Below are 26,693 nucleotides of genomic sequence, written 5' to 3'. Positions count from 1 at the left end.
TTTTCTCCTTCACAGATGCTGCCAGACCTGCTGAGCTTTTCCAGCAACTTTGATTTTGTTCCTGATTTACAGCATCTGCAGTCCTTTTTATTCCACATACTCCAGTCTGGAAACCTGAGGTTATACAAAACTCTGCTGACCATGTTTTAAATGGCAACAGGTCCCATTCCCCTATCACCCTGTGGGCCTCACTGATGTATAGAGTCTCCCCATTAAGCAATGCCTTGACTTCATTCCATGGCTTTGAAATCATTCCATGGCTTTGACCTTCCTTACCACTGCAATCTCCTTCAGCCCCACAACTGTCTGCAATATCTCTGCTCCTCTCATTCTGGCCACTTGTGCATCCCCAATTTTATTCGCATTGTCGGTGCTTTATGTTGCCTGGACCATCAGCTCTGGAATTCCCTCACTACAACTGGCTTCCTCTCTCACTCACTCTCTCTCTCTCTGTCTCTCTCTCCCTGTCTCTCCCCCTCTCTTTCTCTCTCTATCTCTCTGTCTCCCCCGCCGCCCTCTCTCTCTCTCTCATGTGTTCCCAGGGAGATGATTGGCTTCGCTGGTCAGGTTTTGTGGGGGCCAGGAATTGAAAAGAGTCAAAGCTTTAACTGAGGGAGGGGAAGTCAATAACCATTTGAAGTTCAATTGGTTGAGTATGCGTTGGTAAGGTTGAAGGAGGAGGAACCATTTCAGTGAATGGTTTCAGGGGCGGCACGGTGGCTCAGTGGTTAGCACTGTTGTCTCACAGCACTAGGGACCCGGATTTGATTCCTCCCTCGGGTGATTGTCTGTGTGGAGTTTGCACATTCTCCCTGTGTCTGTGTGAGTTTCCTCCGGGTGCTCCGGTTTCCTCCCACAGTCCAAAGATGTACAGATTAGATGGATTGGCCATGCTAAATTGCCCATAGTGTTCAGGGATGTGTAGATTAGGTGGGTTATAGGGGGATGGGTCTGGATGGGATGCTCCAGGGTCAGTGTGGACTTGTTGGGCCAAAGGGCCTGTTTCCATACTGTAGGGATTCTATGATTCTATGAATGTGAACCCACTGGGGGAAACAATAAGGGAGAAAGTAGTTGTGTTTTAGGCCCAGAGTCTGCAATAGTCCAATGCTAATTTGGTTCTATTGATATAGTTTTGATATATTTGATAGATAATTTGATACATTTGATGGATAATTGAGATTTGATATTAATAGTTGATAGATAGTGAATCTACTAGTATTTTGTTCTAAACTTTCCATGGCTTTGTGCATATAAATCATACTGTCAGCCTGCAATGATTTCTCTCTTTTAAATAGTTTGACATCATGGACATAGTGAGAAACATGAGAAGACAACGCCACGGCATGATTCAGACGAAGGTAAACCTCACAATATACGATTCTGAAAGCCCTTTGGACAAGTTTATTGACAGGGCTGCCTGTTACCCTGGGAACGTAAACCTCCCCCTGCAAAAAAATGGGTCAGTTGAGTTTGGTTCCCCATTGCTATAAGGGACAGATGATCAATATGCTCAGTATGCTCAATATGCTCAGTTTGGTCATTGAAATAGTAGAACAAGGCAATGAATCTTCATAGTAGCCCTGCACAACCAGGGTTCTTGGGAGTAAGCAAGTTCAGCAGCTAAAAAGAGGAAGTGGGGCTGTGTCCATAAGTAACATGCACAGCTTATGGGCCAGAAGCAGAATTGCTGCAGTGAACACACTCCCACCGCAATCTCTCTGCTCCTCGGCCACCCAGACTGACCAATTGTTTCTACCTGACCAGCATCCAAAACCCCCACTGCCCTGGTTGGTTCCCCACTGCCACCTTTAGACACATGTTGTTTTACCCTTTGCTCTTTCACAGAAGGTGGGCATTGTTTCATGTTGTGCAACATCCTAATTGCCCTTGGACTGAGTGGCCTGGTAGATCATTTCAGAGGGCTATTAAGAGTCAACCACATTTAGGTTGGTCTGGAGTCACATGTAGGACAGACCAGGTAAGAACAACAGATTCCTTTTTCCTAAAGGACATTCATTCACCCGATTGCTTCTTACAATAAATTTCCTGCCATTTATTACTAAGATTGGATTTCAATTCCAGATATATTAATTGAATTTACAGTTCACCAGCTGGCATGGTGGGATTTGAAATTGTGTTCCCAGAGCATTAGCCTTGATCACTGGATTATTAGCCCAGTGGCCCTGAACCCTCATCAGATGCCAGTAACCATCAAATTCACCAGAGTCAGCCTCACCTACCTACTCTAGTAGGCCCATCCATCAATGCAGGCTCATTGTTGGCAAGGATCCCAGTCTGTCTTCAGTGTTTCTGTGGGCAACAGCACATAAGGTTGTCACGCGGTTCCATTCTGCAACCAAGCTTAATTTCTGCATATGTTTGATGGTCATTTGGTTTAAGTGTTTTGGCCAGTCTACAATCCGAAGGTCAGATTTTTCTCCAGAGCTCAGCAAGGCAAAGGGTCAGAAAAAAAGTCTCTGTATCTTACTCATTTTAATTAAATTAACATAAATTATATGACTATTCTACCAGTGGACTCCTCTGATCAAACTTCACAATTGAAACATAAAATAAAAAGATAAGGTCCGACAAGCTTGGGATCTGACTTTTCCACTGTTAACAACAGGTAGGACCATAAGACAGCATACATAGAGAGAGAAGTGGTGAAAGGTAGTCTTTAATATGATTTATGAAGTTTTATTTTTATCCATTTCCTAATATCACTGTGTTCATTTGAAACAAGGAATAGTGAAACTATCTGAATAGTGATCCGTACACTGTAAATGGAAAGATTTAATGGAGCTATTTTCCCACAGTTTAAACTGGGTGTTTCCACAACAATGTGACCTGAAGCCAGGATTGTCTTCAGGTAAGGCCCTGGAGATCTCCCAATAGGGGACACTGAAGAAGGTTATCTAAAATTACAAAGAAATCTTGATGCATTGGATCAATGCACTGTGGAGTGGCAGATGGAGTTTAATTTGGATAAATGTGAGGTATTGTATTTTGGTAAAACAAACAAAGGCAGGACTCGGACAATTAAAAATATGGGTAGTGTTGTAGAACAGAGAGACCTAGAGGTTCAGCTACATAAGCCTTTGATGTTTGCTACACATATAGATAGGGTGATTAAGAAGGCATTTGGCATGCTTGCCTTCATTGCTCAAACCTTTTGAGTACAGGAGTTGGGATGTCATGTTGAGATTGTTCAAGACATTGGTGAGGCCTCTTCTGGAGTGCTGTGACTAGTTCTGGTCACCTGTTATAGGAAGGATATTATTGAGATGGAGAGGGTTTGGAAGAGTTTTACCAGGATGCTGCCAGGAATGGAGGGTTTGAGTTAAAAGGAGAGGCTGGATAGGCTGGGACATCTTTCACTGGAATGTAGGAGGTTGAGGGATGGCCTTACAAAGGGATATAAAATCATGAGGGGTATAAATAAGGTGAATGGCAGGTGTCTTTTCCCTAGGGTGGGGGATTTCAAGACTAGGGGGCATATTTTTAGGGTGAGAGGTGAAAGATTTTAAAAAGAGATGAGGGGTAACTTTTTTACACAGACAGTAGTTCGTGTGTGGATTGAACTGCCAGCGGAAGTGGTGGATGTGGGTATAGTTACAATGTTTAAGAGACATTTGGATAAGTACATGAATAAGAAATGTTTGGAGGGAAATGGGCCAAGCACAGACAGGTGGAACTAGTTTAGTTTGAGATTATGTTCAGCATGGACTGGTTGGACCGAAGAGTTTGTTACCATGCTGTATGACTCTACGACTCTATAAGCGATTACATTTAACAATTCTTAAAGAAGAATAGTTTTTCTTGGTCCACCTTATTTAATGTCTTCTTTTACGATCCCTTACGCAAGGAGAAATGAGTGAACAGTACGCTGTCTTATGATCCCACCTGTTGTTAACAGTGGAAAAGTCAGAGCTTGTCGGACCGTACCTTTTTATTTTCTGTTTCAAAGAGTCCACTGGTAGATTTTTAACACTAAGGATAAAATGTTTATTGTTAAAGAAAATACATGAACTGTAAAAATATAATTGAAATTTAAAGCTATTTATTGTTCTTAATAGCCATAACTCTAGAGCTGTCAGGTTGGATTGAATAGAGGTTTCCATTCTTATTAAACTGATATGGTTGAAGGATTGAGCCACATTTGATTGAGGTGACCAGAAAGGGCAGTACTTTCCTTTGATACCAAGGTGTAGAGCTTTCCTTTCATGGTTTATTTGTCCCAATGTGTCATTCTCTTACATTGACATTCATTTATTGTGAGATGTGTAAGTTAACACTTTCTCTGTATCAACATGCAGGATCAGTATGTATTCTGCTACAACATTGTGTTGGAAATTCTCGAGGGCATTCAACAGCTGAACCAACAACAAGAGGAGAACCTGTTGTGACAAAGTAGCCCATGGCAGCTGGGGGTCAGAGTTCACAGGCCATGGGCCTGGGAATGTTGTGAGCTAAACATTGAAGTGACTACTCCTATGTGTTAATTGGATTCAGGAAAACAATGCCATGCCAGCAGTAACCAATAAGTAATGAACTGTGATTTCACAATTGTGCTATGAAAGCTGTTTGACTTGTATCGCTTTTACAAATAAGGAGAATTTATTTAGGTAGTTTTCTAGTTGAACTGAGGTCAGTCAAATGCCACATATGTGTTCAACAAGACTGAACACAGCTGCTGTATTCTTTGCACTAAGGATTCATAACTATAAGTGAGAAAGACTCTCCCCAGTCTTTCTGCAGGTTATTTAGAAGGAAAGCTATGCCCTTTAGTTATGCTTACTGTATTAGAGTTCAATCATACCACAGCACAACCAGGTAGGACTCTGATCAGCAGATGTTGTTCATTTGAAATCATAGAAAGAGCCATTTCCAGTATGACTGAGCCATCCCAAAAGCATGACCACATGTCTGTCAAAAATGATGTTTCAAAAAAAAAGTTATTTATGTGGATAATTGTTTTACAAACTTCATAAAGCTTAACAGTTGGATGTAAATGCAATGGGACTTGTATATTTCTGGACTAATCCCATATTATACACTGTAAAGCTTTCTTCCAATATTTTGTTTTGATTGAATTGTTTGTAACTAACTATGATATTACATCAGTTTGATTGTTTTTGTCAGGTATATTTTATAATGGCAGTTCTTGCCCAATTAAAGATTTTGTATATTTGCACGGATGGTTCCAAATGTCAACAGCCGTCTTACTGCGGCACATGTTAGACTTTAGTGGATGGATATTTGTTGAATTCAACAAAATGAGTTTAAGCTTTTCTGTCATTATGTTAGGTCAGAGCATGATTTGAAGCATAAAAATGTAATCAAGTTAAGCAGGTGAAAATTCCAATCAGAACATGACCAGATTAAGATCACTGATTAATCAACACTTCCTTTCAGGCACACAAAATTGGACAAGATCAGTCCATGCTACACTGTTGTAACTAAATAAAAACTTATTCACCACCCACCACAGCCTTATCACCAACAAATCTCCTGGAAGAGACAAAATACAGAGAGAAAAAAAAATCTATGGCCAATGAGGGAATACTCTGTGAAAATTCCTCTCCAACACACTTGAGCAGTAAAAGCCAGTCCAGGAAAGCATGTGCTATTGGCTGTCTACAAGACACTTATTTTCTATATCATGCAATCTTTGCACCAGTAAAGATGTGATTTAGATCCTCTTCTGACAGTCATTAACTACCAACCAGCAATGCAATCCAGAAGCTCACTGCTCTATGGGGAAAGAAGAGCCACAAGAGTGAATCCATTTGTACCTTGTCTTACCACAGCATCATTCTTAGGTGAAGGAGGGAAGAGTGGACCATGTTTATTTGCCCCTATATGAAGCTTGCTGACCTATCATGACCCTTCCATATCTAGTCAAATCAAGTTGCCATAGTCTTACCAGACCATGAGGGCTGCTCTCCCATGAGAGAGGTACGCCTGGTAGTGATTTAACCTGAGGGCCACCATACCTCAGGTGACGGGAAAGGTTGAGAAGGAGAATCCTTCATATTAATTTCAGCAGGTGATGGGAGCTGAAATCACATTGTTGGCTTCACACTGCTCTGCAAACCAACCGTCCAGCCAACCGAACCAAACCGATCCCCCACCTTTCATAACAACATAAGAAATAGGAGCAAGAGTAGGCCATCTGACCCAGTGAGCCTGCTCCACCACTCAACAAGATCATGGCTGACCTTTCTGTTAGAGAATTTCTTCTAATAAGCCAACAACTGGACTGCAGCTGTCAGGTTTCAAGGTAAAGAGAGCTTTTTATTTGTGATATCACGGAGAGTCGAAGCTAACAAAGGTTAGATACTGAAGACTCTGCAGCAATGCAGAGTTACAGGATATTTATAGAGAGAGACAAACAAGTCAACGCGACAGATAACAGTGATCTCATAGTCCAAAGCTTAACGTTCTCTAGAAATCTCATCATCTTTCTGAGTTGCAGGCTTTATTCTTCTGTTAATGTTTAGCTAACATGCACTTATTTTACTGACTAGGGCAAAAATGTGATTAGGTTTTACTAAGATAACAGTTACTAAGAACTAGGGGTGTTTGAACACTTTGACTTGACATTTCCTTTTAATGTTCTATCTGTCACATAGTCTTTTTGCCTTTTCGATACTGACTTTTCTTGAACCTTCTATAATATGCTAACTTTTTCCACACTTGCCATGGACTCAGCTCCAATTACCCACCCACTCACCCCATAACCCTTAATTTCTTTACTGTTCAAAAATCAATCTTTGCCTTAGAAACATTTAACATGTTAGCCTCAACTGTTTCACTGGGCAGGGAATTCCACAGATTCACAACCCTTTGGGTGAAGAAGTTCCTCCTCAACTAAATCTGCTTCCCCTTGTTTTGAGGCAATGCCACTTAGTTCTAGTTTCACCTGCCATTGGAAACAACCTCCCTGCTTCTATCTTACCTATGCCCTTCATAATTTTATATGTTTCTATAAGATCCCTCCTCATTCTTCTAAATTCCAATAACTATAGAATCCCATACTTAATCTCTCCTCATAAGACAACTCCCTCAGTTCTGGAATCAACTTAGTGAACCTCCTCTGCACCCCCTCCAGTGCCAGTACATCCTTTTTCAAGTAAGGAAACCAAAACTGTACACAGTACACCAGGGGTGGCCCCACTGGTACCCAGTACACCAGCAGCATATACTAGTCAGTTGACTAGCTTAGCACTCAGCACAGGTTTTGATGTCTTGTCAAGACATTGCTTTGGTGTTCGCCTGGCAGACATACATCAGACCAGAGGAAAACTTGCGATAGGGTTGTGATCACAGGCTCTGACACTCCCACTCAAACAAACTAACTTCATTGTAGATGTTGATACTTGGAGTAGAGTCTTTGCTCATTTGAGATTTTGGCACTGATTGTTAAGATGAAATCAGTTGATAATTCAACCTACTGCATCCCCGTATGATACAGACAATATTTCTTTATCTAGTGTCACATTAAATTGAGCATAATTCCATAACCATGTCATTTTAATTTCAGTCTAGCTATTACCACTCCATCTTTCAGGAGAGTGGTATTTTATAGAATGTGACAACTTGAATGTCTATTAAAAAAAGAAATTTCACAGGTTGATAGAATGTAGTATTCACCTCTAATTCCTTGCATTGTTATCAATGTATATCCCAGATTATATTCAATATATCAACAGTTAGAACCAAGAAAGCATTGAATTTAATTTATGTATTGTTGTAGAAATCACTAGTGCAACTACGTTTAGAGAAGGGCAGTATTTAAGATATGCACAATTTAAACATGAATGGCTTTATTTGAATTTATTTTTCTTTAGAGTTAATTCTTTATTGCCACCAGGAGTTAACATTTTAAAGCTACTGTTACTCATATTGTACATATTACTGTATATTTATAAATTTGTCTTTAATACATAACGTCAATAAAAATAATTATCTCTTTGTGACACTGACTGTTGTATTGACTTCTGACTGTTCTAATTTTTGCTGTCACTTCCTTCCTTCTCACCGTTACATTGCCTCTATTCTGAAGACCAAATTAGTGCCATGAATGTTCTTGTACCTTGGCTCGTGACTTCCTCAGGTCAAGTATATATATGACAGAGTGATATATAGACCCAATGCAATATGGCTCGTCTTGTTTGTGGCAATCTTTCAGCCAAATGTACCAAGACAAACTCACTAAAAGCTGGATATCATTTGGTCATTGCACCCATTTTAGACTTAATACTAGCTCCACATTTAACACCAAGCTAAAACAAAGAGCTGGAAATGAACTTCTCTCAAATCTTACAGTATCCTGAAGAATTTCAAGTGCTATATATTCTTTCTGAAATGCAGCCACAAATATTGCATAGGTTAGCATATAATGCTTATATACTTTGCCATATCCCACAAACAACAAGATGAATCATCTGGTTTTATTGATTAGGGAAACAATGTAAGCAGATCTCCTTTCTTCAAGTAATCCCAAGGGATCTTTACTTACATCTGAACAGAGATAACTGGGTGTAAATCATCCAGAAATTATCCCTTTATAATTACACTCAGGTGCCATCTTACCGTATTCCATAACATTAAATTAAACCTACAACACAGAAGTAACATATAGAATACACAAAGCATACTAAAAAGATACGGATATAGCAGGCTTAACACAGCTAGAGAATTCCTGGGAACTGTCTAGAACCGTGGGAGTTTGGAATGAACCCTGAGAAGCATTGATAATTCTGTGCAACTGAGAGTTGTGGTGAAGGAAGCCCACAAGCAGCATTTGCTTGGTGCAGCTGAGAAAAGCCAGTGGCAATGCCACTTAGTGAATGCAGCTGTCTGTGAAAGGGCTGGTCTTGTGCCCATGAGAAGGTGCCAAAGGGCAGTCTAAGTATCCAGGGGAAAGCAGTCACAGTAACGGAGAGTGAACTACTAGGATCTGGATCAGTCATAACAGTTCATGATGGAGCAGTTTCTGAGGGAGTTCTGCAGGTAGATCTTCAGAAGTGAAGAATTGAAATCCCATGTAAAAAAGATAAAGTTTTAATGAGGTTTGCTGGCCTACAGAAACTAGCATCTGAGAAGTTGCTGACAAATCAGTGGGATCTGCATTTTCTATTTGATATGCTCTGTGAAGGTGTTTGTCCACAGTTTGTCTATTACCTCTATTTACCACCTGTTAATTCTGGATGTCAGAATATAAATTTGTATATTGCGGATTGTATTACTGTTATAATTTTGTATAGTAAAGTTTATTTTGTTGTTTCAAACTGTGGAATATTGTGGCATCTTTCTCTGAGTAAGTGGGGGAGGTAATGGCCTAGTGGTATTATCGTTGGACTGTCAATCCAGGGACCACGATAACATTCTGGGTTTGAATCCCACCATGGCTGATGGTGGAATTTGAATTCAATAAAAAATGCCTGGAATTGAGAATCTAGTGATAACCATGAATCTGTTGCCAATGATCAGAAAAACCCATCCAGTTCACTAATGTCCTTTAGGGAAGGAAACTGCCATCTTCACCTGGTCTGGCCTACATGTGACTCCAGACCCACAGCAATGTAGTTGACTCTTGACTGCCCTCTGGGCAACTCTGATGGGTAATAAATGCTGCCTAAAAGCAACGCCCTCATCCCGTGAATGAATAAAACAAAAAAACCTGTAATCTAAAACTTCGTCCACTTTATACGAAAGGTCACTGGTCCCTAGACAGACTGTAACATAAATATGGTGGTCCCATCAGGGATCATAACAAATCACACTCTTTGGACTTGAGCACAAAAATCTGGAGTGACAGTTGGGTACAGTGGGAGCATGACACTATGGGAGGTAGCATTTATCAGTTTAGACATTTAACAGAGGTCGAGCACCTTCTCAGGTGTATGTAAGAAATTCCATGCCATTATCTTGAAGAACAGCAGAGGAGTTTTCTCTGGTTTCTTGACCAATATTTACTCCTCAACCAACACCACTAAAATGGATCATCCGATTATTGCTATTTCAAGGCTTTGCTGTGAAAGAAACTCACCACCGTACACTCTATTGTTGCAAGTTATTTGGGAATATCTCTTTGCACATTTACGAATTGGCTTTTGCTGAGACATCCTTAAAGCAGAGCCTGTGATTTGAGTTCATTGAAGAAATAAAGGAAGAAACCATTGAATTTCACTAATGTCCTTTAGGGAAGGAAACTGCCATCCTTACCTGGTCTGGCCTACATGTGATTCCAGACCCACAGCAATGTGGTTGACTCTGAACTGTCCTCTGGGCAATTAGGGATGGGCAATAAATGCTGCCTAGCCAACAACACCCTCATCCTGTTAATGAATAAAGAAAAAAAATTTACAGAGTGTCTTTCATAATCTCATGGCATCTCAACTCACTTAGAGACAGAATCATACAGCACGGAAACAGACTCTTCAGTGCAACTCATCCATGCTAATTATGTGAACTAGTCCCACTTGCCTGCATTTGGCCCATATCCCTTGAAACTCTTCCGATTCAAGTACCTGTCTAAATGTCTTTTAAATGTTGTAATTGTACCAGCCTCCACCACTTCCTCTGACAGCTCACTGATGATTAGCTCATTCCATACACGCACCACCCTCTGTGTGAAAAAGTTGTCCCTTAGGTCCCTTTTGAATCTTTCCTCTCTCACCTTAAACCTATGCTCTCTAGTTTTGAACTCCCCTACCCTAGACGCAATATTATCCACAACACTTGGACCAAATTAATTTTGCATAGCCACAGTTCATAATTTCAACGTGAGGTTCTAAAAACATTGGAGCTGAACAATCTTAGTAAAATGCTACAAGCAAATTCCTGCAGATGCTGGAATCTATATTGAAAACAAAAAAATGCTGGAAATCACAGGTTTTCAGGCAGCGTCCTGGAGAGAGAGCAAGCTAACATCTCGAGTTTAGATGACTCTTCATCAGAGCTGATGAAGAGCAGATCAGATCATTAAAATTTCGTTCATAGAATCCTACAGTGTGGAAACAGGCTCTTTGGCCCAACAAGTCCACACCGACCCTCAGAGCATCCCACCCAGATCCATCCCCCTAATCTACACATCCCTGAGCACTATGGGCAATTTAGTATGGTCAATCCACCTAGCCTGCACATCTTTGGACTGTGGGAGGAAACTGGAGCACCCAGAGGAAACCCACACAGACACGGGAAGAATGTGCAAACTCCACACAGACAGTCGCCTGAGGGTGGAATTGAACCTGGGTCCGTGGCACTGTGAGGCAGCAGTGCTAACCACTGAGCTACCGTGCTGCCCAAATGTGCTGGAATGATATCAACCAGTGAACAGTTTTCCCACTAATTTCTACTGACTTCAGTTTTGCCAGATGTCCTTGACGCCACACAGCTCAGAGTTTAGATCAAATGTCCATATGTGGACCAAGACTGTGATGAGATCAGATGCTGAGTTGGTCTGGAAGAAGCTAACCTGAACCACTATCTGTGAACAGGTTATTGATGTATAAATGCTGTTTGATAGCATTATCAACTATGCCATCCATCACCTCACTGATGATTAGGAGTAGAACAGTGGAGTAAGCAGGACAAGCAGTAATAAAACAGGACATTGCTGGTGGTTATGTTAGCACTTTGAGTTAGAGGAGAACAAAAGCAAACTAGGTTAGTTTCATGCAGCTCTCTTTCTGTTTGTATTTCTCAAGTTCTGCGTGGAGTTGGTATTTAAACATACACTTTCAGCTGATGTGAGCGTTTCTTGTCTATTCTTTGTTGCTCTGAGACTGAGTGGCTTTCTAGGTCATTTCAGAGGGTAGTTAAGAGTCAGTCACATTGCTGTGGGTCTGGATTCACCCACAAATTCTAAAAGAGTGATTAAAAAAAGGAGGAGGGCTGATTAAGAACCCAAAAAGGGAATTAATACATGGAGGCTATAGAGATGGCTGAAGTATTGTATGAATACTTTGCATCTGTCTTTACTGAGCATGCTGATGGTGACAGAGGAGGGGATTCAGTCATGAAAAGGGTTCAAAATCAATAAGAATGAATCATTGGATAAACTCTGTAATTAAAGTCAACAAGGCACAAGGACTGGATGAGATGCATCCACAGATATTGAAGGAAGTGAGACTGGATATTGGCCATAATCAGTCTGTCTTCCCTGGACTTGGGGCAGATGCAAACATCACAGGAAGAGAACTGCGAACATTATGCCTTGTTTAGAAAAGGTTGTAAGGCTGAATCCAGCAATTACAAACCAGTAAGTTTAACTTGAGTAATTGGAAAGCTTCTAGAAACAATTATTTGGAATTAAATTGGTCTTGACATGGAAAAAGAAGATATGATTAGGAGACCCACCATGAGAGTAGTCTAGAAATCTTAAAAGGTATGGATAAGTTGATGGCATGGGCAGATAGGTGGCAGATGAAGCTCAATGCAGAGAAGTGTAAGGTGATGAAGTTTGGTTTGAAGAACACGAGAAGTATAAATCAAGAGGTACAATTCTTAAGGAGCAGAGTGTATATACTTGCATACATATATGTGCATTCAACATTGTACATGGCAGTCCAGCTGGAGAGAGCAGTTAATAAAGCAAAGAGTATGCCTGGACTTTGTTTTGGAGCCACAGAGTACAAGAGCCTGAAGGTTATGCTGAACTTTTATAAGACACTTGTTAAGTCTCAGCTGGATTATTATGTGCAGCTCTAGGCACCACATTACCGGAAGGATGTGAATGTGTTGGAGAGAATACAGAAGTGATTTGCCTGGAAATGTGGTAGAAGCAATTTGAATTGAGGCATTCAGGAAGGCATATGGTGAGTATATGAATAGAAACAATGGGCAGAGTTATGGAGAAAAGGCAGGAGAAAGGCTCTAACTCACACTGCTTATTGAGAGAGATTTAAAAAAGGCATGTGGGGCAAATTTTGTACACAGAGGGTGTTTTGTGTGTGGAATGAATTTCCTGAGGAAGTGGTGGATGTGGGTACAATTACAAAGAATAAAAGACATTTGGCTAAGTACATGAATAGGAAAGATTTGGAGGGATATGGGCCAGGAGCAGGCAAGTGGGACTAGTTTAGTTGGGATAATGTTTGGAACGGACTGTTTGGACCGAAGGGTCTGTTTTCATGCTGAATGACTATATGAGAGCTAGTGCAGACGTGTTGGAATACTTCTGTGATCCTTCCCTGTTTGATAGTGCAGAAGGTGCAGATAGTGTTCTGTACCTGTGTGTTGGGCACTGGTCATTGTAAAAAGAGATGTAAAAGCAAAGGTGCCTTATTCTTACTAGACTGTAAAGCTGCTTCCTTGTTAGAGAGAGGCAACTGGTGGTGGTTTAACCCAAGGGTCACCACACCTCAGGCCAGGGGAGAGGTTGAGAAGGAGATGGTGCAGGAATTGATCTTACACTGTTGGTGTTACTCTGAATCGCAAATCGTCTGATGCTTGCATTATCAATCCCAGTTAATATAACATATCTCAAAAGGTCACACTAATTGTGAATAAAGTCAGAATTATGGATGTGTGGAGCAAACACGTACTAAAGATATTACCACTGTACAATTTCTTTACATAACAACGGTAGATGAAATAGAGTTAAGGATGAAAACTGAAAGAAATGCAATCAGTAAAGTCACTGGTAACGTTAACTTGATATCATGCAACTCTGCTCAACTATTTCAGGGTCAATGAAACATTTCACATTTCTCTTCCGGAAACTTTAGCTTTTGGCTATTGCCTCGTGTCAACTGAGTTGGAGGAGAGACCCAGTGACAGGACAAACCATGAATAGGTCATTGGAATGAACAGTGGCTTTTTCCTTTCTATAACAGCACATAACACTAGTATGTCACCATGCCCAATAAGGAACGTCAAGCTAATATCACAAAGCTTCTATCTTAAAATTATCTTGCAATCTTATTCGGTTTGATTGGATTGAGAGCCAGCCAGCTATCAGTGAAAGGTGACTGTACTGGAGAAAGCAGCAAATTTAAGTTTCAGTGAGCTGTTTGCATGCCCAACATTAATGACTCATTGCTGATTGATCCATACTTTACTGTGTGAGCTTGATGTAGAAGTATCTTTTTATACATTGTACAAAATTGCAAATTAAGGATTCAGGCAGTCTACAGGAAGATTAAGTACATTGTGGCTGAGAGCAACTCCATTGACCTATTAAACAGCATTTACACCTTCTGAGGGGTCCTCATGGTGATGAAGTGAAAACATTTGCCTGCCCCCCCCTCCCACCTCAAGCCGCACCCCCATCTCCTACCTACTAACCTCATCCCGCCCCCTTGACCTGTCCGTCCTCCCTGGACTGACCTATCCCCTCCCTAACTCCCTACCTACACTCACCTTTACTGGCCCCATCCCCGCCTCTTCGACCTGTTTGTTTCCTCTCCACCTATCCTCTTCTCTATCCATCTTCTATCCACCTCCCACTCTCTCCCTATTTATTTCAGAACCCCCTTCCCCTCTCCCTTTTCTGATGAAGGGTCTAGGCCCGAAACGTCAGCCTTTCTGCTCCTATGATGCTGCTTGGCTTGCTGTGTTCATCCAGCTGTGCACCTTGTTGTCTCGGATTCTCCAGCATCTGCAGTTCCTACTATCTCTAAGGGTAACATTACCAGAGGTACGTAGGAGGAGGAGGTTGCCATTCAGCCTGACAGACCTGTTCTATCATTCAGTTCAGTTCATGCTGAACTGTTTCTTAACTGCAAATAGCAGAAATTGATGGAAAAGCTCAGCAGGTCTGCAGCCTCTGTGGAGAGAAATCAGGAACATTTTGGGTCAAGTGACCCTTCCTCAGAACTGATTGTAGCTAGGAAAATGTTGGTTTTTGTGATGGGTGGGGGGTGGGGAAAAGGATTAACAATAGGTGGAGATAAAGCCCAATGAGAGGGAAGAACAGTTGGACAGAAAAAGGAGTGGATAACAATCTGGCTAGGAGGATGAATAGCTGTTAATGGGGACTGTTAGTGGCTAACAATGGTTGTGTGTAATAGCAGACTATGTGATAACAAGACCTGATGTGTGGGGGTTAGGATAAGAACATGGGAGAGTTTAAGCCCTAAAATTATCGAACTTGATATTGAGTCCAGATGGCTGCAGGGTCCCCAAGCAGAAAATGAGGTGTTGCTCTTCCAGCTTGCACTGAGCTTCGCTAGAGAACTGCAGGAAGCCTGAGACAGAGATGTTAGACTGGGAACAGGATGGTGTATTAAAGTGGCAAGGAACTAGAAGCTCAAGGCCTGTCTGCTAAAAAGGAAGACAGTCTATCATCCCATGGGATATGGTGTATAATTGGTTAAATCACTCAGAACAAGACATTGTTGTATTTGAGAGGATTCCAATTTTACCTGTATCAATCACCAGGTTCAACTCTGGTCGTAAATCACTCGACACAAAATTCTGCAGCTAAGTACTTATACAGATTTTTGGAAGGGAATTTACAATATGTGAAATATTTGACTAATAAACACGCATCAAATAATCCAGTTTTAACTACCTGAAGTAACCATATTACTTCACTTTATCGTTTCATTGCCACATGACTCAGGTTATGGTTTATACCTTTGACAATTCTACAATCTGCAAGAATTACCTTTCATCTACAACTTGCAGTGCGAGATCTGGGAAAAGCCAAGGGGACAGAATTAATGAAGACTTTTTTCACATGGCTGCGAGAATGTACCAGTCATGTTCAAACAGGTGAGAAAAGGAATACCTGCATTTATATAGAGCCTTTCACAGTCCCAAGAACCTCCCCAAGTGCTTTACAGCAATGAAATTTTTTTTCTGAAGTGTAGTCACTGTTAGAATATAGGAAACTGGGGGAGCTCATCTGTGTACTGCAAGATACCAAAAAAACAGCATTGTGATGATGGCCAAATACTCCACTTTTATGAAGTTGTTTGAGGGATAAACATTGACCAGTAAGATTCTTCCACTTTATGATTGACCAAATCCTTGTTCCACTATAACAAGAATGTTTGTCCATTTAGATAATTTTGTCTATATTTTCATGTTCAAACAGTGTAGAGTTATGGCAAGTGAAATGCAAATGTTGCAATTTGCAGCACTTTCAAAGTCATTGTAGCCCTTTGGTTAGCAATTGTAACAGTGTTTGTTGTTGTAGCGGTTGTTTGGTTTATGAATGATTTACCTTCATTTCCCTTTTAGTTTCAGGCAGGATGTGTGTGTCTTGTTTAAGGAAAGCTCTAAATCCCATTGTAATTCCGTCACTGTGCTTTCATTGATTAAACTGCAATTAAGCTTTCGAATATGTGTGATGTTGAACAGTAATTCCTCGCAGTTGGGCTCCTGAAAAGTCAATTTGAGATGAAACAGCATGGAGTCAGATTGTCCCATTGTAAGCTTTTGGCGAAAACTTCACATTGAAATAACACTAACTTCTGTAAGTTTAAATACTGTGCTTTGCTAAATTTCTAATTATGCATTCATAATAAAAATCACTTTTAAAATGAAATAGATTCAAACACATTTTATAAATGCAACTCTTTCTACTAATAAATTACAGTCGAAGATTTGGAAGAATGTCAAGGGAACAGAATTGATAAAGAACTTGCACTCTCTCACCTTATTTCTGCTCACTGCCTCTTCCACTCTCCTCTTTCTGTCTCACCTTTGGACTCACTATTGATACACTCCCCAAACCGTTTTTTTTGCTTTATTCATTCATGGGATGAGGGTGTCGCTGACCAGGAAGCATTTATTGCCCACCCCTAATTGCCTAGAGAGCAGTTAAGCATCAACCACATTGCTGTGGGTCCGGAGTCACATGTAGGTCAGACCAGGTAAGGATTTCCTTCCCTAAAGGACATCAGTGAACCAGATGGGTTTTTCCAACAATCAACGATGGATTCATGGTCATCATTAGACTGTTAATTCCAGATATTTATTGAATTTATTTTTATTGACTTTTTGGAGAGGGTGCTCTGAAACAGGGCACACACTGGCCACAAAACAACGTTAATGTGAATGCTGGCCCTCATTAAATTGCCCAAGTTAAACTGAAACCAAGCAAATTAAAGTGAGACCACGCTTGTTCTTGAATATATATTTCAGAAGAGAAAGCCTGCTCATTTATATTCACCTCCCCCAAAACAGATTCATTCATTGTAGTTACCTTGAGTGGCTAAGCCTTCTCCTCATTACATTGTGCTGGAGGGGGAGCAGAGGAGATTCTCCAGGACATTGCCTGGGATGGAGCACTTTGGCCATGAAGAGGGACTGGATAAGATCGGGTTGTTTTCTTTGGGCAGAGAAGCTTGAGGTGTATAAGATTGCAAGAGTCATGGGCAGAGTGGATAGGAAGAGCTGTTTGCTTCAGTTGAAGGATTAATAACAAGGCGGCATCATTTTAAGATGGAATGTGGGAGGTTTAGAGATTAAAGGAAAACATTTTTCACATGGAGGGTGGTGGGAAGCTGGAATGCACTGCATGGCAGTGTAGTTGATGTGGGTAACATCACAAACATTAAAGCGTGAACTGTCATAAAATTAAAAGCTGTGGGTGTAGTGCTGGAAGGTAGGACTAATGTAGATTTACTGTAGTTCTGATGTACGAGTGCAATGAGACCTGGGTGTCATGGTGGAACAGTCGCTGAAGGTTGGCATAGAGGTGCAGCAGGCAGTGAGGAAAGCTAATGGCATGCTGGCCTTTGTAGCGAGAAGGTTTGAGTATAGGAGTAGGTATATCTTGCTGCAATTATACAGGGCCTTGGGGAGGCCACACCTTGAGTATTGTGTGCAGTTTTGGTCTCTTAGCTTGAGGAAGGACATTCTTACTATCAAGGGTGGCCGGCGAAGGTTCACCAGACTGATTCCCGGGATGGCAGCACTCACATATGAGGAAAGGCTGGACCAACTGGGCTTGTACTCACTGGAATTTAGAAGAATCTCATAGAAACAGAGCAAATCCTGATGGGACTGGACAGACAAGATGCGGGAAGAATGTTCCTGATGTTGGGGAACTCCAGAGCTAGTTGTCACAGTCTAAGAATAAGGGGTAAGCCATAGGATCCCTACAGTGTGGAAACAGGCCAACCAGCCCATAACAACACATGCCCATACCCTTCGCTGTAACCCTGCATTTCCCATGGCTAACCCACCTAACCTATACATCCCTGAACACTATGGGTAATTTACCATGGCCAATCCACCCTAACCTGCATATCTTTGGACTGTGGGAGGAAACCAGAGTACCTGGTGGAAACCCACGCAGACACGGGGAGAATGTGCAAACTCCACACAGACAGTCACCCGAGGGTGGAATTGAACTCAGGTCACTGGTGCTGTGAGGCAGCAGTGCTAACCACTGAGCCACCGTGCCGCCCTGAGATGAAGACTGAGAGGACTGTGATGAGGAAGAATTTCTTCCCTAAACAGTTGTGATCCTGTGGAATTCTCTCCCACAGAAAGCTGTTGGGGCCAGTTCATGTGATATATTCAAAAGGGAGCTGGACATGGCCCTTGCAGCTAAAGGGATCAAGGGATTTGGAGAGAAAGCAGGAATGGGATACTGAAATTGCATGATCAGCCATGATCAAATTGAATGGTGGTGCAGGCTTGAAGGGCAGAATGTCCTACACCTGCACTTATTTTCTCTTTCTATGTACAGTCTTGCTAGGCCAAATGGCCTCTTCTGTACTGTATGATTCTGTGATTCAGTGATTCAGTCAATGGATTTAACCATTTCCCTTCAAGTTAACATGGGTTAAAGCCCTACATATTTTAAAATCAGCAGAAAGAAATGAGTTTAATAAAGCATTGTACACACACCAAGGTCTCTCCTGTGATACTCTGAGGTACACTACTTTGCTATTTTGTAAGGACAACATATACCCGATAACATGCAAAATTTAAAACTAAATTAATATTTGCCAAACGTTCACTGTCCTCTTCATGTATAATTGTGCTAATTGACTGAGCCACCAATTGTCAGCTCAGTATTGCCTATTTCAAACCAAGTCAGAGGTCACACATCACCAGGTTATAGCCCAATAGGTTTAAGTGAACTCACAAGCTTTCCTAGCGCTGCTCCTTCATCAGATGAAGTCTGACTTCACCTGACAAAGGAGCAACACTCCAAAAACTTGTGATTTCAAATAAATCTGCCAGATTATAACCTGGTGTCATGGACTTCTGACTTTGTCCACCCCAGTCCAGCACCAGCACCTCCACGTCATATTTCAAACCAAAGTAGTTCAAACTCTCAGTGTTATTCCTAGTGGTGACCAGTGGGTGGCACTGGAGGCAAGGTTTTGATATCATTGGTAAGAGATCTGAGGAGCGGCTCTCTGGAACCTACCGCCCAGTTTGTTCATTTATCTGCACCCAATCTCTCAGAGCCCAGAGATGGTGGGACTCCTGTCTGATCAACAGTGTGACTCATCATTGACCCTAGATGCTGCATCCTCCTCAGCTGGTGCGGCTATTCCAGAAACAAAACAAAAAATAATAAAGAGAAGAATGAAAAATGCAGAAGAAAAGGTTTGGGAGAGCTAGGCTTGTATTCATTGGAGTTTAAAGCAGTACAAGGCAACTTGATTGAATCCTGAGGGGGACTAGACATGGTCAGTGTGAAGTAAATGCTTTCTCTATGGGAGAATCTAGAAGGAGGAGGTTACTGTTTTTAAAAAAAGTCACCCATTTAATTTGATTTGGTTTATTATTGTCACATGCACAGTGAAAAGTTTTGCTTTACGTGCAGTACAGGCAGATCATACCATAAAAAGTGCAAAAGGGTAATAGAACAGAGCGAAGAATACAATGTTATGGCCATAGAGAAGGTGCACAGAGATCGAGATCAACATTTAAATTTAACATTTGAGAGAAACATTCAGAAGTCTCACAACAGTGGGAAAGAAGCTGTTCTTGAATCCGTTGGTACATGTGCTTAAGCTTTTGTATCTTCTGCTCAATGGAAGAGACCTCAATAAAGAGCTATCATTATTTGGCACCATCTTGAATGTGATGAGGTGAAATCTTTCCTCGCAAATGGACGTCAGTCATTAGAACTGTCTTTCTAAAAAGCAGAATCTATGAATATTTTTAAGGCAGAGGTGGATAAATTCTTGGTAAGCAAGTGGTGAAAGGTTACCAGGGGTTGGTGATTTAGTGGATCTGAAGTTAAGAATTAGATCAGCCATTTATTTATTCGGTGACTTAGTCCTGCTCCCTGTTTGCTTTTTTTAAATTCATTCGTGGGATGAGGATGTCGCTGACCAAGCAGCATTTATTCCCTTTCCAATTTTCCTGAGGGCAATTGAGGGTCAGCCACATTGCTGTGGGTCTGGAGTCACATGTATACCAGACCAGGTAAGGATGCCAGTTTCCTTCCCTAAAGGACATTAATGACCCAGATTGGTTTTTCCGACAATCAACAATGGGTCCATGGTCGTCATTAGATTCTTAATTCCGGATTTTTTATTGAATCCAAATTCCACCATCTGCCGTGGTGGGATTTGAACTTGGTCCCCAGAACGTTATCTGGGTCTCTGGATTAACAGTCCAACGATAATACTGCTAGGTCCATTGCCTCCCCCATGAGAACACTTTGGGAAATTATAAATAATGGGACACAGATTTGGGTCAAATGCCTGTTTTTGCAATGAGAACACATTGATATTGGGCAGAGACAGTGAACAGCTAACATCCCCATAAAAGTGGAACCACTGTTGGAACAAGGAAACATAATGAGACATGGGTTACTTTTACAAAGTGGAGATCCGGTGACATTTGTTGTAGTTCTGAGACAACTGTTCTGGGTTCAATCTCTATCTCAGAATTTAACAACCAGGGAGATCATAGAATCAGAAAATCCCTACAGTGTGGAAGCAGGTCACTTGGCCCATCGAGCCCACACTGACCTTCCGAAGAGCATTCCACTCCCCTGTCCTATCCCTGTACCCCTGCATTTCCCATGGCTAATCCTCCTAGCCCAGAGATAGTAAGAACTGCGGATGCTGGGGTCAGAGATAACGCAGTGTGGAGCTGGAGGAGCACCTAGCCTGCACTTCCCTGGGCACTGTGGGCACTCTAGCACGGCCAATCCACCTAACTTGCACATCTTTGGTCTGTGGGAGGAAACCGGAGCACCCAGTGGAAACCCTCGCAGACTCTTGGAGAATGTGCAAACTCCACACAGATAGTCACCCGAGGGTGGAATCGAGCCCGAGTCCCTGGTGCTATGAGGCAGCAGCACTAACTGTAAGATGTGCTGTAATATGATCAAACAGGTTGATTATCAATCTGTAAATCCTACTGACACACCGATGGAAGGCAGTAAGAATGGGAGAGTTTCCTGCTCCTAGCAGAAACCTCTGATAGCTGTTATACATCAGTGTCTTCATGTTTAAAGACTCTGCATGTAGGAACTTGCTTTCAGTGAGCATTGTCCTCGATCTAAAGGGACTATCTCACACACACGTGCACACACACTGTTTTACAAAAAGGGATTACCATCAATATGAAGGATTACGAAAAGGTGAATTTACCACACGCTTCTATCTGAAATGATAGAAACCCTACAGTGCAGGTAGAAGCCACTGGCCCATTGCGTCTGCACTGACCCTCTGAAGGACATCCCACTCTGTCCCTGTAAACCACCATTTACTACAATTAACCCACCCAGCCTGCACATACCTGGACACTACTGGGCAATTCAGCATGGCCAATCCACCTAACCGCATTTCTTTGGACTATGGGAGAAAACTGGAGTTCCTTACAGACACGGGGGAAATGTACAAACTCCACACAGATCTTCACCCGAGGCTGGCTTTGTACCTGGGTCCCTGGCACTGTGAGGGAGCAGTACTAACTACTGGGCCATTGTGCCATCCCCTTACTTCCACATGTTCCTATTGCTAGAATCATAGAATCCTTACGGTGCAGATCAAGGCCCAGGATGTGAAATCAGTAATAAGAAAGCACCAATTTCAAATACAAGTGGGATAAGTGAGAAGAAGGTTAAGAATTTTTAACTGTGGAATGTATTGTGACAGTAAAAGGTTGGGCTCAAAGCTGCTGCACCTTTTAAGGAAGGTTTGGGTCTGCATTTGTACCAGAGGAAGCTGTAAGGTTGTGGGGAGAGCAGAAAATATTCTTGTGCTGCTCTCGTAAAGAACTGACAAAGACACAAAAGGATAAATGACTTCCTTCTGCAAACTTTGCCAGGCTTTTACATCTCATTTCTCTTTGTCCTCAATTATTATGAGACCACAAAACAACTTCCTACATGTTGAAGAATTCTCTCAGGACATCCCAGGATGAAATCTGACTGATAATTCATCCAATTGATTTATCTGTGCTCCTTCCTGTTCAGTCACTTGAATTGTTCTTCCAAAGAATTTCCTAAAAATGCCACTGTGGGTTTCTTGACTTTATTTGGTAGAAGCATTGCAATTCCCAGTGCTTGGGTCAATGTAGAAACTGTACAGCTCACCTTAATGCTTCACTCCATCCATTTGCTTCAGAGAAGTACAGATTTTCTTTCAGTCACGTCCTGAAGTTTGTGCTACTTCTTTCTGAGTTCCAGCCAATATTGTTTGGATGCTAGTTGAAGAAAAAGAGACCTGAATAGATTTGTGTTGCCATAATAATAGCTGAGATATCCCTGTTAGAATTCTAGCTTTTGCCAAGCACCCCTTTAGTTAGGGAGACAGAAAATTGACATATTTCCACTAACTGGCCCATGTCTCTTATGATCCAACCTTTTGCTTGTTGTGTCCATTTTAGGAAAGCAGGTGGGAATTATTTCTTTATCATAGGGTTAAAAACCAGAAACCCATGTGTGTTGAGCATTTTCAATCCCATCTATTCTGATACTCAGAAACTAACACATTTTTCGGGCCAAACTCTGCGGAGGAATTTATTGATGACAATTTAGGATTCTACAGAATTGGAGGAATACAGTAATAATTCATGATGACTTGAAAAGCACTTTAGACTGCCTTGAGAATGAACAGTCAAACATATTTCAGAAACTTTCACCTGTGCATTTGATTATCGTGAAGTGGATGGTGAGCAAGAGGATGGTGAATCTGTGGAACTGATTCCACAGAAGGCTGTGGAGGCCAAGGCATTGAGTGTATTTAAGACAGAGATAGATAGGCTCTAGAATGGTAAAGGGATCAAGATGACGGGAAGAAGGCAGGAGAATGGGGCTGAGAAACATATCAGCTATGATTAAAAGATGGAGCAGGTTCAATGCGCTGAATAGGCTAATTCTGTTCCTGTGTCTTATGGATGCGTATAATAATGTTTACAGCCAAAAATAGATGGAGGAAAGTCGATTTGCAAATAATGAGCTGGAGGATAGAGCTAACAATTAGGATATCAGACAGGTTGTAAACCCTCAGATCTAAGTAGTTCTTTCAAATGCCAGAGGCAATCAGGCCATTAATCAATTCTATCATTCAGTCTTGCTGGATGTACCAGGTTGATTGGCTTTGACACCTGTCTTGTATGTGAAATGACTTTGTTCCAAAAATTCTCCTGGAATACAGAAGAGGCAACTGCAATTTTCCACTCAATTAACATTTCAAGGAGAAGAGGATTTGCAGTCAAGTACTGTCTGTTTATCTCAAAATGTTTCATTTGGAGCTCAGTGTTGTAAGTTTAGCTTCGCATTGCAGTGTAATTCTCCCCAGACAATTGTGTTTTCTCCATCAAGGTCATAAAGCATCTATGTACTTACAGTGCAACTGCTTGGTGAGACAATAAGGCCATAAGAAATAGGAACAGGAAGAGGCCACTCAGCCCCTCGAGCCACCTCTGCCATTCAATACGATTATGGCTGATCTGGCTTTCCTCATGTCCACTTTCTAGCCTTTTCCCTGTAACTCTTGATTCTCTTACTGATAAAGAATCTATCTCAGTCTTAAATATGCATAAGGACTCTGCCCCTATGGCACTCTGTGTTCCAAAGACTCACAACCCTCTGAGAGAAGAAAGTCCTCCTCATCTCAGTCTTAAATTGATATTCCTTTATTCTGAGACCATACCCCCAGTCCCAAACACTCCCACGAGGGGGAGCATTCTCTCAGCATTTACCTTGTCAGGCCCCTTAAGAATCCTATATGTCTCAATGAGATCACGTCTCATTCTTCTAAACTCCAGTGAGTAGAGTTCCAACCTGTTTAGTCTTTGCTCAAAAGACAATTCCTCCATACCAGGGATCATCCAAGTGAACCTTCTTTGAACTGCTCCCAATGAAATATCTTTCCTTAGATAGAGGACCAAAACTGTTCACTGTATTCCAAATGTGGTCTCACCAGCACCTTGTACAGGTGCAGTAAGCCTTCTCTACTCATATACTCCTACCCATTTGAAATAAGGACCAGCAATCCATTAGTGTTTCTGATTACCTGCTGCTTTCTGTGTTCTGTGCAAAATTCCACCCAGGTCCCTTTGTATTACATCTTTCTCTTTTTTTTCTCCATTTAAACAATACATAATATATAATAGTAGTACAGAACTTGAATATTCCTGAGAAGCAAGACATATTATTGAAGCTTTTTGTTCTGTTCTCATCAGGACAAATACAAGAATGCCAAATTTTAAACAATTGCAACCTATTTATGCTACAGGTGGAAAGGGTGCTGATTCATTGGCAAGTCTGTTCTGATTGGCTGAGGTTTTGCTCTGGAGAAAGCTATGGGGAGCTACAGACTCCCTAAGCTCCTGGGTAATTCACAAAAGGCACAAGGTTTGAACATATTTGGAAGGAAATTTGGAAGGAAAGGGCAGGAAAGTGGATATGAAGAATGTCGGATCAAACATGAACCTATTGAATGGCACAGCAGGCTTGAGGGCTGAATGGCCTTCTCCTGTTCCTATTTGCCATGGTCTTATATTACTTTTGTTTGTAGAAAACGAGTTCTGAGGTATTGATGTATGTCATTTCCAGAAAGAGTGAACGAGCCACCTTGCAAGCTCGACTGATTATGTTGAGTTAGCTGTTCGCTATTAGCACATTCAGGATTGTTTAGGAAGTGCTGTACTATCTCCTCCAGTAGAGGACATTTTGTATTGGATTTTGCAGGCGTGAGCTGATTGAGTATCATCTGTATTCTGCCCATTATTATGAAGGTTCCATTAGATTTAATCAGCCTAATGCCTGGATATAGACCCAGCATGCCTAGCATTGCACTGGCCCTGAAATCCATACATGGCATTGCTAAATTATATGGTAGGCAGTACATATTTGTTGGTTAATGGCAGCACCCTTCAGTATTCTTTCCCCCTTCAGTATAAATTGTTGTGTGTGTTTGAAATTTGGCATTCTTGCATTTGTCCTGTTGAGTGCAAGACAGATAAGTTGTGACAACATGTCTATCTTTTGAGCAATATCGACTACATGGAGTTCAATTTTACAGTACACTGTGTATATTATAATCGTATTACCTGAGTGCTAAGTCGAGAGTTGAAGTGAGGAAAAGGTGAAAGGATTACTGGAGTCTCTTGCCTGGAAAATAATGTTTGAAGGCTGATTCCATGCCCCCCCCCACACCCTTTGATTTGTGGAGCTGCCAGTATCAGAGGCAGTACTGCATTGATAATTATGTGTTTGACTCTCTACAATAGATAGATAGAATCCCTACAGTGTGGATGCAGGTCATTCAACCCATCAAGTCTACACAATCCTCCAACGTGCATTCCCCCCAGTCCAGCCCACTACTCTATAATCCTGCATTTCCCATGGCTAATCTACCTAATTTACACATTCCTGGACACTATGGGCAATTTAGCATGGCCGATCCGCCCTAACCTGCACATCTTTGGACTGTGGGAAGAAACCGGAGCACCCACAGGAAACCCACACAGACACAGGGAGAACGTGCAAACTCCACACAGATAGGTGCCTGAGGCTGGAATTGAACTGGAGTCCCTGCCGCTGTGAGGCAGCAGTGCTAACCACTGAACCTCCATGCCACCCTCACATATTGGTCACATTTACCATGAAACTTTTCTCCAGGATTTCAATGAGCATTGCTCACAATCAGAACTGCGGTCCTGCTGTGGCTGATTGCGATACATACCAACTGGGTTTTTGGGAGCCGCAGTTTCTCAAGAAGCATAAGTTTAGGTGATTAATGTCTGTCTAAATGCACAGCTTTGTGGGTCAATGTAAGCTCATTAAATTGACTCATTTCCATTTTTGCCTTTCAGGAAAGCACAGGAAGGATATGCCGAGTACCCAATCAGTAATTCTCCATTATAGAAATGAGGATTGTGACTACTGGGCATCAATTCATCACCGTCCATTCATGCGGAATGCTGGTAGACTTCCTGTGTACATCGCTGGCTGTCTAGATCTCTACTCATCTGTGAGTTAGCCCTAATCAATTGTTGCGAAATTCAAAACAGCTCAGTAGGAAGAGCTATCAGTATAATGAGTTAAAATTCTACTGAAGATTTGTTCACGCAGCAGAGCGTTTTTATTTCTCTGAAGAAAAATGTTAAGCACATGAGGAAGGAATAGAAGTGTATGTTGATGGGATTAAATAGAGAGCAATGGGGACAAGAACACAAACACCAGGATAGATTTGTTACATCAAAGCATTTCTGCACTGTTAATGCTATCTAATGTTGTATAGAATGATATAGCATAGGAAGACCATTGGCCCATGAATCTGCACCAGCTC

General features: G+C 41.6%; 1 protein-coding gene across 1 annotated transcript in view; it reads left to right on the top strand.

The window, feature by feature from the left end:
* The window catches only part of LOC125486845 (tyrosine-protein phosphatase non-receptor type 20-like), a 141,924-nt gene extending 135,018 nt beyond the window's left edge, over positions 1 to 6,906 (top strand). The window contains exons 14-15 of the mRNA XM_048616180.1: positions 1,299 to 1,361; positions 4,320 to 6,906. Coding sequence (XP_048472137.1) covers positions 1,299 to 1,361; positions 4,320 to 4,409 — 153 coding nt within the window. The 3' untranslated portion in view covers positions 4,410 to 6,906. The remainder of the gene's footprint in view (positions 1 to 1,298; positions 1,362 to 4,319) is intronic.
* The last annotated feature ends 19,787 nt before the right edge of the window (positions 6,907 to 26,693 follow it).

This window comes from Rhincodon typus, chromosome 34 (assembly GCF_021869965.1).
Source record: "Rhincodon typus isolate 14 chromosome 34, sRhiTyp1.1, whole genome shotgun sequence".
In the NCBI taxonomy this organism is placed as follows: Eukaryota; Metazoa; Chordata; class Chondrichthyes; order Orectolobiformes; family Rhincodontidae; genus Rhincodon; species Rhincodon typus.
The sequence above is the reverse complement of the archived record's forward strand: the minus strand, read 5'-3'. Positions and strand labels throughout refer to the sequence as shown.